Source organism: Xyrauchen texanus, chromosome 26 (genome assembly GCF_025860055.1).
Source record: "Xyrauchen texanus isolate HMW12.3.18 chromosome 26, RBS_HiC_50CHRs, whole genome shotgun sequence".
NCBI lineage: Eukaryota > Metazoa > Chordata > Actinopteri > Cypriniformes > Catostomidae > Xyrauchen > Xyrauchen texanus.
The window spans coordinates 10,156,043-10,168,220 of record NC_068301.1 but is presented as its reverse complement, the minus strand read 5'-3'; the positions used below and the strand labels follow the sequence as shown (position 1 = coordinate 10,168,220).

At 37.4% G+C, this 12,178-nt stretch overlaps 1 protein-coding gene across 2 annotated transcripts in view; it reads left to right on the top strand.

Annotated features, from left to right (window-relative positions):
- LOC127619604 (rho guanine nucleotide exchange factor 2-like) overlaps nt 1–12,178 on the top strand; it is a 67,234-nt gene that overhangs the window by 47,958 nt on the left and 7,098 nt on the right. For both annotated transcript variants that reach the window (XM_052092503.1, XM_052092504.1), the window contains 13 exons: nt 2,346–2,413; nt 2,548–2,611; nt 2,703–2,832; nt 3,387–3,496; nt 4,659–4,802; nt 5,735–5,985; nt 6,331–6,456; nt 8,321–8,438; nt 9,237–9,485; nt 9,676–9,752; nt 10,225–10,400; nt 10,496–10,563; nt 11,008–11,196. In XM_052092503.1, coding sequence (XP_051948463.1) covers nt 2,346–2,413; nt 2,548–2,611; nt 2,703–2,832; nt 3,387–3,496; nt 4,659–4,802; nt 5,735–5,985; nt 6,331–6,456; nt 8,321–8,438; nt 9,237–9,485; nt 9,676–9,752; nt 10,225–10,400; nt 10,496–10,563; nt 11,008–11,196 — 1,770 coding nt within the window. The remainder of the gene's footprint in view (nt 1–2,345; nt 2,414–2,547; nt 2,612–2,702; nt 2,833–3,386; nt 3,497–4,658; nt 4,803–5,734; nt 5,986–6,330; nt 6,457–8,320; nt 8,439–9,236; nt 9,486–9,675; nt 9,753–10,224; nt 10,401–10,495; nt 10,564–11,007; nt 11,197–12,178) is intronic.

Here is a 12,178-nt window from a genome sequence, read left to right as displayed (position 1 = left end):
TAGATGTAAAATTGTAACTTTTATCACTTTAATCTATTACGATGGACTTCATAGAGGATGAACTGCTGCCAACTCCAACCGTGCAACAAGGTATACATTACTGGCCACTGCCACTGCCTCAGATTTAGAATGGACTACTAGCCAGACCTCTGCTTGCATCATCTTAGTCATACGATAGACTGCACTTTATTAAAATGCAATACATAGATGATAAATGAATGGCAACTCTAGCCTTCATCAGCCAAATTAATACATCACATAGCATTTAATACATCATTGCTATTTATTTTTTTTGTTTTCATTTTAGCTATAGTAAAGTAAAACATTATTTTGTATAGTAGAAATATTTACTTGACTTGCAATGAATAGAAGATAACACACGTTACATTTAACATAGTCAGTAAGATTGCATTAGTTCTATATGAGTCTTGTATTAGACTAAGCCTCTTCTGGTCTCATTCTTGGTTTGAAGTGAACTGGTCTCGACTACAACACTGTCCTGAGCTCTGGCGAAGGGACAATTATCAATGAATAATGGTTAATAATTTGATCAGTTATTCACATAAAGCTATCATATGACTTCAGAAGACTTGAAATATGGCACACAAGTCATATGGACTATTTTTATTGTTCTTTTTGGAGCTTTGCAGTATAAATCACCGTCTACTTTCGCAGTGTGGAAATGAGCAGTTCTGAGAACAAAAGAAAACATCTTTTGTTTCATGGATGACATACAATTATATAGATTAAGGAACAACATGTGGGGGAGTAAATGATGACGAAATCTGTTTTTGTGAACTATTCCTATAAGCACATTTACATATGCTGTCACACCCTTTCCTGTTTTGCTGTGAACTCATCTTTCATTTCTTCTTCTCTGTTTTACTATTGTTTTAAACTTCTTCCTTATTTTGTCATCAAGATTAGATTTCAGCAACTAGACAAGGCCTGTCACTCTCTAGCTCTGTGTTGGACTGCTCTAGTCTGTGTATGGATTGCACAGAGAGCTTGTGTGGGTGTTCCTGCCTTGATGCCCAGCAACAAGGAAAGCAAGGGCCATTTCAACCAAACACTTCTGAGTGGGAGGACTGATTCTAGATCAGTTTTACACTAGATCATGGTGGCTTAGAATTAGTTAAACTAGGGGTCATATACGTATAAAATGTATACTGTATGTGTAAAGATGCTATCTATATAAGGATTCTGTTTTATTTTGTTTTGTAGCCTGATGAGTAAGATTGTATAGAATTCATCAAATTCATCCAAGACCAAATTATCTGGGCTACGTAATCTATATAAATATTATAGCTCTTACTGTATGTCAGCAATTGTCTCATTTGTTCCAATTTTTTAATGTTAGGAGAAACATCGGAGACAAAGTTGATAAAGGAAACATAACTTAGAGCTCTATTAAGTCTCTTACCATTGAGCAACTTGCTGAAGGTTGTGGCACTTCTGCTCATTGGATCATTATTGAGTTTCGTTTAAGGTGTGTGTTGTGGGGGGATCAGGCTAGGGAAACCCCACCGGAGCCCCCGTCCCTCTTCCTTCCCAGCCACCCTCAAAACAGGAAGCGAAGCCATTCTGAAACAATAGTGGTCTAGAGACAAAAGTTATACCCTGTAACCAGAGAAAACTTCAAGCGAATAGTAGCATGCCATAAAGCCGAACTAGAAGCACACATTTTAACGCAGACATGGACAGAGGTCAAGAGGGAGAGAAAGAGAAGCGAAAAACGGGTATTGTTTATATTAAATTTACTCTTTTTTATTTTTTTACTATGTTTACCATGATGCTGGAGAAAGATTATTACACATGTTATTCAGTATATCAATATAATTTAAATAAAACGACAATTGTTTTATGTTGGCTACACATCCAAAACAAGCTGAGAACTCTGTTCCTGAATTACTTTATTACTTATTTAAACATCAGAAAGAATGATGTTTAATAGAAAGAATGAGATTATGATTTTAAAAAAGAGTGATTAAAATGTAATATGTTTGAACGACAACTTCCTTGTGAAGACAACTGTTGACATACAGTAAGTATTTTTAAATATTATAGCACAGGTATGGATAGCATTTGTTCTTGGATGAATTTGATAAGAAATTTTCAATGGCAGACTTTGCTTTCTTCACAAGGACGTTCACAAGAAATTCACATACTTGTGAATTTTAAACGTATGATGACCGTTAAAACATCTCATTTATCACATATCTGTGTTAATGTGATCGTGTGAAGATTATGCTATGCGATGCATATCTGGAGTGGATAAACTCCAGCATGTGAAAGTATAAGTGATTAAATAACTGTGTGTTTTCTGTTTGTCCTTTGATTTTCAGCATGTAATGTCACCATCCACAACCGCTGCAGGGACACATTACCAAACTGTGTCAAAATGAAGCAAAAGGTGGGTAGGGCATCCCGCTATTAGTGCACACACGTGTCACATGTTACACAGACCACTGACATGAAGATTTTGAATCATGATGTAAAACTGATATATATGTCAAAGAGTTGATTTGTTTGCATCTGTCATAATAGCAACAGAAACTGGCGCTGATACGGAGCAATTCAGCCTATCAGAACGTGTCGCTGAGGAATAAAGGTGAGAATGGAATGGAAATGAGGTTGTTTTTTCCAAAAAGGTCCAAACGTGATATTTATTCATCTAAACTCTTTTTCTGTGTCTTCTGAAGCCCATTTAAAGGAAAGGCCGAGCTCAGCCATCTACCCCTCAGACAGTCTTCGTCAATCACTACTCGGCTCTCGTCGCGGACGCTCTTCTCTCTTATTGTCCAAGAGTGTGTCCACCAACAACATTGCAGGGTGAGTGATGGAAATGACAGTTGTTCCAAACCCATATGACTGTCCTCTGTGAAAGACAAAAGGAGATGTTTGGTAAAATGTTAGCCTAAGTCACCATTTACTTTTGATCTTATTGAAAAAAAATATGTAAAGAAAGTGAATGGCGACTGAGGCTAACAAAGATTTCCACGCAGGAAAAAGACTCATAAATTAAAAAGTTCGATTTACTCTGCTAAATTATAGTGTCATCACAGTCTGTGAAAAGCATCTATTTTTCATCATTGTGTAATTTTGTTTGGGGGTTCTTTAAGTTTAATGTAAGCATTTCCTTTGAATGTTATTTATTAGTCAGTGTGTTCACTTTATCGTTATTCATTTCATATTTTATTGTTTTTATATTTGTTTTATTTGTATATTTTTCCCTGGTGATTATGATGCCGACCCCTCACATTTTGTGTTGTTATGTTTTTTTGTTGTCGTTGTGTGTTTTTGACTTGTGTCTGTTGCATGGGAATGTTGGGGTGCATGCGTGTATGTATGCGTGTATCTGTTTGTATGCATGTGCATGTATGTAGGACTCTGAATGATGACTCTCCTCTGGGGCTGCGCAGGATCTTGTCTCAATCCACAGATTCCCTCAACTTCAGGAGCAGAACAATGTCCATGGAGTCACTTAATGATGATGGTAAGACTCACGTACATTTACATAGTCATTTAAATGGGGACTAACCATAGATTTATTTTTTTCTTATATAAAGCTAGTTATCATGTCTATAGACTAACCCTAACCCACATCCTAAAGGCCCCGATATACTTAAGTTCAATCGCATCCTTTGTTCAGGGATTAAAAGAAATTTGAAACAGCCGAGCTGTTACTGGAAGCGAAGCCAGTATACTGTTTGTGAATATTCAGACACCCGCCACACCACTGTGGGAGGCGTTAAGAGGTACATTTAAATATTAGGATGCTCAAGATGTTAATGTGACATTAAAATGTGTTATCAATGGCTTTATTTCATATGAGGTTAGTAAAAGAAGCTGGTTTAACCACTTCTTCTTTAATCCACACAATGATGATTTAAAGTAATAATATATGCAGTAGAAAATGCGGCATTTGTCTTATTTACATTCTGAATTCATGATGCTAATATGCCTTACACGCTATACGTGGCCATAATATGCGTAAGTTACATGCTTTTATTGTAACTTATGATGACACTGATTCTGCTGTAAAGATGGGTGTATAAAAGTGTGTTGATTGGCAAAATATAGACAAAAGAATGAAGATAAGAAGCAGATGTGTGAATGGCTTTCGCTGCAGATTAAACATGAGTGAATGGACACTTGAGAGTATTTGGGAAGATTTGATTCCTTTTGTAGACTAATTAAACAAAGCAAAATAAAATTGCGCAACATGTTCTTGGAAAATATCTCTACAAGAATGATCATAAAGATAAATAAAAAAAAAAGTACATTTCTATCAGCTGGCTAATATAAATGACTGAACAATGTAAACAGAATTAGCCATTGGCCTCAAAGTAGGTGGAGCTCCAAATCACACCTACCGATAACATGGACCAATGGCAAAAATAAGGTGTTTAGCAGCCGGTAAGACATTTTCATAAAAGTTCACCTAGGCGAACTCTTACAAACTGCCAAAACGAATGCAAAACACCTTCATTTTGGCTGGATTTTGTTCTAAATGACGTCACACCCGTTCGTTCTTCGATTACATTAGAGGTATATCGGGGCCTTAACCCTACCCCTAGAGAACATTTTTAGCATTTTTAGAAATCTGAAGCCGTAATATAGTAATAATTATTCTTATTCTGTGTTTTGCTTTTAAGGAGAGGGGTACTTCAACTCTTTGCTGGAAGAGTTGGAGTTCGAGGGCCAGGAGTTTGAGGCAGATTCCTGGAGCATGGCCGTAGATTCTGCCTACTTGCAGACCCACCGTAAAGACATCATCAAGAGACAAGACGTCATCTATGGTTAGAAAATGGCCTGCGTCTCGTTCGTTATGTGCAGGATCAAAGCATGTTTATGATTGTAGATGAGTCATTGAAATAGATCTTTGTGACCTGAATTAAACAATACTAATCTCTCTGCTGTAAACAAGAGTGTTTGGAATCAATTAGAGATTTTAAAGTAAAATTAACTTGTTTTCCATCTTTACTAAGTTTTTTTTTTTTATCCCATTGGCAAAAAGGGTTGTCTTGTGTTAGTCATAAACCTGACTATATGTTGTCTTTGATTTCTCTGAAAACAAGACTTAATATCTCATGTCGTTTTGCTATTGTCTGGATATTTTTAATGGAAAACAAGATAAAACACAAATTAAGAAAATAATTTTTTTGCTGTGCTGGTGTCTCCAGCAGTCTTCTTAGTTAGCTAAACCAGCAATACTTCTTCAGTCAACCAGCATCACCAATGAAGTTTTGCTGGTCCAACAGCTAGACCAGCACCAAACCAGCTCTTCATGCTGGAAATGCATGCTGGTGTAAGCTGGCATTTTGGCAGGGTTTTCTTTCACCATAAAACCACGCTCCTAACTTTTTTTCATGACCGTTCTAGGTGTTTGTGACTACTTTTAAAAAATAATTTTGATTCAAACCTATTAGAAAATGAATCAATTTGTTTCAACTAATTGATTGAAAAGAACTGACTCAAAATAATGAACCACTTACTAATGCAACATTACTATGGCTTGCAAGTGAGTTTTATAAAAAAAAAAAAAACAATATCTAGCTCGTGAAATATTTGAGATCAGAGAAATATATCTGTTATAGATATTTCCATAAGTTTGGACATTTTACTCATTTTCATGAATGTTCCTGGCCTGGAAAAGAGATGTTTTCCATGACTGTTGAAATCCTGATAATAGCAAAATACCTCTCTCATGTCATTCCCAATGCTGTTTCAGAGCTGATCCAGACTGAACTCCATCACGTCCGGACCCTGAGGATCATGGAGGGGGTGTTCAGGCGGGGCATGCTGGAGGAGGTGCAACTGGAGCCTGGGGTGGTGCATGCGTTGTTCCCCTGCCTGGAGCGGCTGCTGACGCTACATACACACTTCCTCAATCAGCTCCTTGCACGCCGAGCTCACAGCCTTCAACTTAACAGCACAAACAATTTCACCATCACCCAGATCAGTGATGTGCTTATAAAACAGGTAAGAGTGTGTGTTTGTGTAAGCGGAACAGGGTTTCAGCACTTGTGTGTTGGATTTGTAAATGCATGTGGTTGCAATTGGCCTGCTGTACGTGATTCTGGATGAATATATCTGTTTTGAATGCCAGTTTAAAATGTCAAATATAAACACACCATTTTTTTAGGTGAAAGACATGATGTTATGTCTCAGAGTGAATGTCAGTGGAAAGTCAAAATGAAAGAAACAAAAAGTTACTGAAAGAGAAACATTGTGTTATTCTCTCCGAGAGTATGAGAGTGGGAGGTTAAAAGCTTTCAGGTTTCAAGGAAAGAAATGCTCATAGTGTCTGTACTGTGTGCACTTCAGTTCTCAGGTCAGAGTGGTGACGAGATGCTGAAGGTCTACGCCGAGTTCTGCAGTCGTCATATGAAGGCTGTCAAACTTTACAAAGAGCTATTGGCAAGAGACAAGAGACTCCAGCTCTTTATACGGGTAAGAATACCCCTGCTCAAATGACCAGCTTAGGTTAGGCCAGCATGAATTTCCATGCTGTTCTATGCTAGTTTATTCTGGTTTCCGGTTGGTCTAGCTGATGGACCAACTTAAAGGCATAGTTCACCCAAAAATGAAAATGTGCGATTCATATTTGCATAACCTGCTCAATACTATGACGTGGCTGAGACAACATCTGACCCATAGTGGGAGGACAGAGTGATAATTGATGGTGGGTGTGTGTGCAAATGGCTTCACTCTCATAGATATATGAATCATAAGATTTCCAGGTATGCTGATTGTGTTTGCAATTTTATAGGCCTGTAATATTGTTAAGATTACCGTCATTTCCATAATAGACGCGCTATGATTATTTTCATTGCGGCTGGATTAACAGTGCATGTTCAGACTGCGTTGAAATCTGTCGGTACCAAATTGAGTCGGCTCTCGTACTATACTGCAAAAAATTAGTTCTGAATTAATTTTTAATTAGTCTTTTTTTTACTTTTTCTCCAGTTAAAATGTCTACAATCCTTAAAGTGCCTGTGAAGTGCTTTGACGTGCGTGGTTCGATTTGATGTTTTGACATATTTCCTACTGAAAAAGAAAGTGGGGGCAGGACATTTAGAAAGATTCGTCCCATTTTTTTAAATATCCAATAGGCTTTATTTTACAGCAACCCACAAATGTACCAGTTGCCACTTACATACATTCTCAATTCCGGCCAGCTTTTCCACTGACTTTTAGAACCAAATTATGATCTGACAGCATGAATCCATAACAGCCCATAAACGTACACAGCACATCATGGTTTTTCTTCATGACAAGGATGGAGCCGTTTTGCAAGATGAATGACAAACAAGCGAGTAAAAGATAGCATATCCATGTTTTGAATCACAATACACTAAGTATAAAGTATAAAGGACACATACTGGTACTGTACATCCTTCCGGCAGCACAAAAAATATAAATAAACTCAAGCAGCTTTTCTCACATCCAGTTCCCACGTTGACATGTTGCCACTTCCCATTTACAAGTGATCATCCCTATGCCCTATTCCCTTCTAAGACAATTACCCTCCAATGTGAGAGCTTCAGATGGCTGAAAGGTGATAACGGTCAGTCAGAACTCACTTTTTAAGCAATTCTTATTGGAAAATCTGTTTTGAATGTACCTACAGCATTGATTGTGCTCCCTTCAAAGTGCCCTGCGAAGGCATTACCAGCACCAGTTAGAACATAGCCAGATGCACTGAAAAGATGTAAGGGGAGGGACATTACAGCCATGTGATGTCATGCGTCTTTTTTTAGCTGGAAGAGAGAGATATCTACACTAGCATATAAGTACACTAGCATATAGATGACCTTTAGGCAAATAGATATGGACTTAAAGCATTTAGGGTCTTTAAAACAATATCAATTTAGTATAGCACAGAAAGATAAAAAACTCTTATATTAAATATACTGTACATTTTCTGAAAACAAGACTTAATATCTTGCACTGCAATTTTACTTCTTAAGTAAACTGATTTTGTTTTAAGGATTTGTATATACTAATAAAAAAATACTCCTACCCTTTTTTTTACATTTTGTTTAGGCATATACAGTAGGTTAAAAAACAGCTCCATTTAAAAAAAAATATATATATTTTCTGACTATTATTTCACATGTCAGACTTAATTTTTTAGGGTTAACAATATGATTTTTGTGTGCTGTGTGCAGATAGTATTGAAAGACTGGTACTTACTTTTTAACTTTATTATTCATTTGGTTCGACATCCCTTGTAAAGAAAGGCAGAAATCTTTAGTGAACAAATAGGTGAAATTCCATTTATTATTGTCTTTGTTCTTCTGTTTTCTCTCAGAGGGCAAATCGCGGTCCGCTTCTGCGTCGTCACGGGTTCCAAGAGTGCATCCTTCTGGTTACTCAGCGCATCACTAAATACCCAGTTCTGGTGCAACGTATCCATGACAACACTAAAGGTGAGACAAAAAAAGGTTGTAAAAAGATACCTATGTCAATACTATTCAAACAGCCACTCCACCCTTTTCCTACTTAACTCCCTAGTCTGTCTATTAACCTTACTCCACATCCTTCTTATGTGAACTGTATGTAAAATGTACGTTGAAAGCACCGTAACAGTGAGATCTTATTCTCAAGGAAGGTGACATCTATAAAGAGCCCTTGATTATAGACTTTTTATATTCTATGTACCAAATGGATTTACCAAATATGTACTTATGAGTAGGAGTAATTTAATCTGCGGTATATCTTTTCTTTTCTTTGTTTCTTTCTTTATTGCTTTTTCTGTGCTGGTTAGCAGAATCCAATTAGCCAAAAATGTGTAAAGCTTATGTATGTAATTTTTTCAACATTTAAATTCTTTCTCCTATCCCAGTTGTACCTGAACATTAGTTGCAGCATATGTGAATCTTGAGAGAATTTTGCAGAACAGCACGTAGTTACACAATAAGTACATTGTATTGCATGTATTTTAATCTTAGTACACATAGTTAAAGACACCTAATATCAAAACATTGCTAGGTTTGTATGAGCATTCCACCTGACAAAGCAACATTGGCTCAACTAGTGGTGTGAGTTTGGGGCAGGGCTAGATGTTTGTCCAACCAGTGGAAGGCAGGGGGATTGTTTGGGAAACTTGTTCGAAAGCAGTCATTATTTTTTGCAATTTTGTGATGTCGTGCAGAAATGACACACTTTACCTTTAAAGCATTGCAGTTAATTGCATTGTGTGTGTGTGTGTGTGTGTGACAACACAGACAATCCAGAGGAAGCCACAGGTCTGTCTCAGGCTCTGTCTCATATACGCGAGATGCTCTGTTCAGTGGATCAGCAAGTATTAGAGCTGGAAAGGACACAACGACTGCAGGAGATCCGCTCCAGGATCGACCCGCGGGCAGAGGCCAAACTCCGCTCCGGAGCCCTGTTCAAACCTGCCGAACTTCTACGCAGACAGCTGATACACGAGGGCACGCTGCTCTGGAAAACACCCAGTTCTCGACTCAAAGGTACGTTAATGTGTGCTCGAGAGCAGGGGGAAAATGCAGGTGCACGTGATTGTGAAAAGGAAGTATGATGTGTAATATGAAATGTGTCTGCGAGAGAAAAGAGAGAGACAAATGAGCTATTGTTCTAGTTTTTGTGTGTGCTTTAATGTACTGTATTTCCCTGTTTTGTTTTGTTTTCTTTGTTATCTAGATGTTCAGGTTCTGTTGATGACTGACATTCTAGTATTCTTGCAAGACAAAGATCAGAGGTTCATCTTTGCGAGTTTGGTACGTTAATAAAATTTTATATAAAGATTTCCTTCTTAACGGTGATGAGCCTCATTCATGAAACATAAACAAATCCATGCTTACGTAGATTGTGGCAAGGTAAGCATCTCTATTACTATTTCCTATATATTTAGGGTTAGGGGTTTGAACAAACCCTGGTGTGAAAAAAAATCCAATAGGCTTACATTGAAGGAGGTACCCAAGCCATGTTTAGGGGAAAATAATCAGAAAATAATAGAGACTTGGAGTGAGCCCTTTTGACTTTAGCTAGTAAGCAACCACCTAACAACCACCTAGGATTCCCTAGCAACCATATTGTAATGCATGCCCTAGCATTCTGTCAGGAAGTTTCTTATATTTATTTTGTTGTTGCTTTTTCAGTTCTGTCATGTACACTTTCTTTTCTGTTGTTGTCAAACATTGCACAGTTTTGACACATCGCTCTTATTTTTCCTTCTCATTGTCTCTTTAGGATAAGTCTGCTGTGGTTTCACTGCAGAGTCTGTTGGTGAGGGACATAGCCAATCAGGAGCGAGGGTTGTTCCTCATCAGCAGTGAATCCAGCCCACCTGAGATGTATGAGCTGTACGCTGCATCTAAAGATGACAGAAACACCTGGATACGAATCATACAGCAAACCATCCGCAGGTACATGCTCACACACTCACATTCATATAAGAATAATTGTATTATTAATACATTGAATTTTAATGGCCATTCTCCTTAATCATTTTGTTGCACAGCTGCCCCTCAAGAGAAGAATTCCCACTAATAGAAACAGAGGACAAGGCCCTTTTGCGAAGACTCAAAGGTTTGTTTTAACCTCCAAAACAATCACTCACATTCATGGAACATTCTATCTATCATCTCCTTATGTGTTCCACAGAAGCAAGAAATTCATACAGGTTTGGAACAATGTGAGGATGAGTGAATGACATACAACACTTACATGTTATTTTTTCACACTCAAAGCCATATTCAGATTTTATATAAATTGTTCACACTGGAACAAACACTTAGAAATGTATGAATTACTACAATGCGTTCATCAATGAAGGATTGAAAGTTAAAGCTGCAACACTTTTTACTTGACTGATTCTGCCCATTCGACAGAAAACAATATTTTTTCTGCAATGCTCATGTGTCTCAATGCCCCTCATAGTCTATGATGGTAACAGTCTGTACTGATCTTTAAACAACACATTATACCCATTTTGATTCTGTTTATCTCTCTGTGTCATTCTCTCTCTTTCAGCTGATATCCAGCAGAAGGATAGGGAAGTTTTAGAGCTGCTTCAGGAGCGGGTGACACTGTTCTCCGACTTGGCGGAGGTCATGGGAGGTTACGAGGTCATACTGCCTCAGTGTTCCAGAAACCTGTTCAGAGCCGAGTCTCCTCAAGCCCCACGTGGAGAACAGCTCCTCACTCAAGCCATAACTGAAGGTAAAACAAACAGCAGGTTACATTCATTACTAAAGAAGGGTATTTCCTTGTTTTCCAGTAAAAATATCTAAACATTCTTAAAACAAGATCAATTTACTTTAAAACTAAAATTGCATAAAACAGTAAGACTTGGATTCATAAAACACTTCTTAAATTGAAGGAATGGTTCACACAAAAACGACTCTCATCATTTACTCATGTTCATGCCATCCCAGATGTGTATGACTTTCTTTCTCCTGCAGAAATAAAATAATATTTCAGCTCTGTTGGTCCATACGTTGCATATGAATTGGGTCCAAAACTTTGAAGCTCCAAAAAGCACATAAAGGGAGCATAAAATTAATCCATAAGACTCTAGACATAAGACACTTCCTAGCGCCATCTAGTGCTCTGTGCACACGTCATGTACTAGGAAGTGTAATCAAGCTTGAATTCATGACCTTGCCTAGAGACTGCCATGGCAAGATGAAGTACAGTGAAAAAGGAGTTACATTTTGGTCTGTTCTCACCCAAAATCAATTGGCTCGCTTCAGAAGATGGATTAAACCACTAGAGTGGTACGGATTACTTTTATGCTGTCTTTATGTGCTTTTTGAGCTTCAAAATTTTAGACCGATCCACTTGCATTGTATGAAGCTACAGAGCTGAAATATTCTTAATTTGTGTTCAGCAGAAGAAAGAAAGTCATACACATCTGGGATGGCATGAGGGTGAGTAAATGATGAGAGAATTGTCATTATTGGGTGAGCTATCCCATCAAGTTTAAATAAAAAAATGTCTTCCCCTATTAGCAAATTTTGTCAGATTTATGCTTAAAACAAGAAGAAGAAAAAAACTATTTGCTAAGAAATTAAGTAAACTTAATTTAGGAAATATCCTCTGAAAAGTCTTATCTCATGCAATTTTGCTTAAGTTACATTGATTGTTTTATTTAATTTGTGATATTTAAATGTTTAAAATTCTTAGTCTCAAGGTCTTTTCA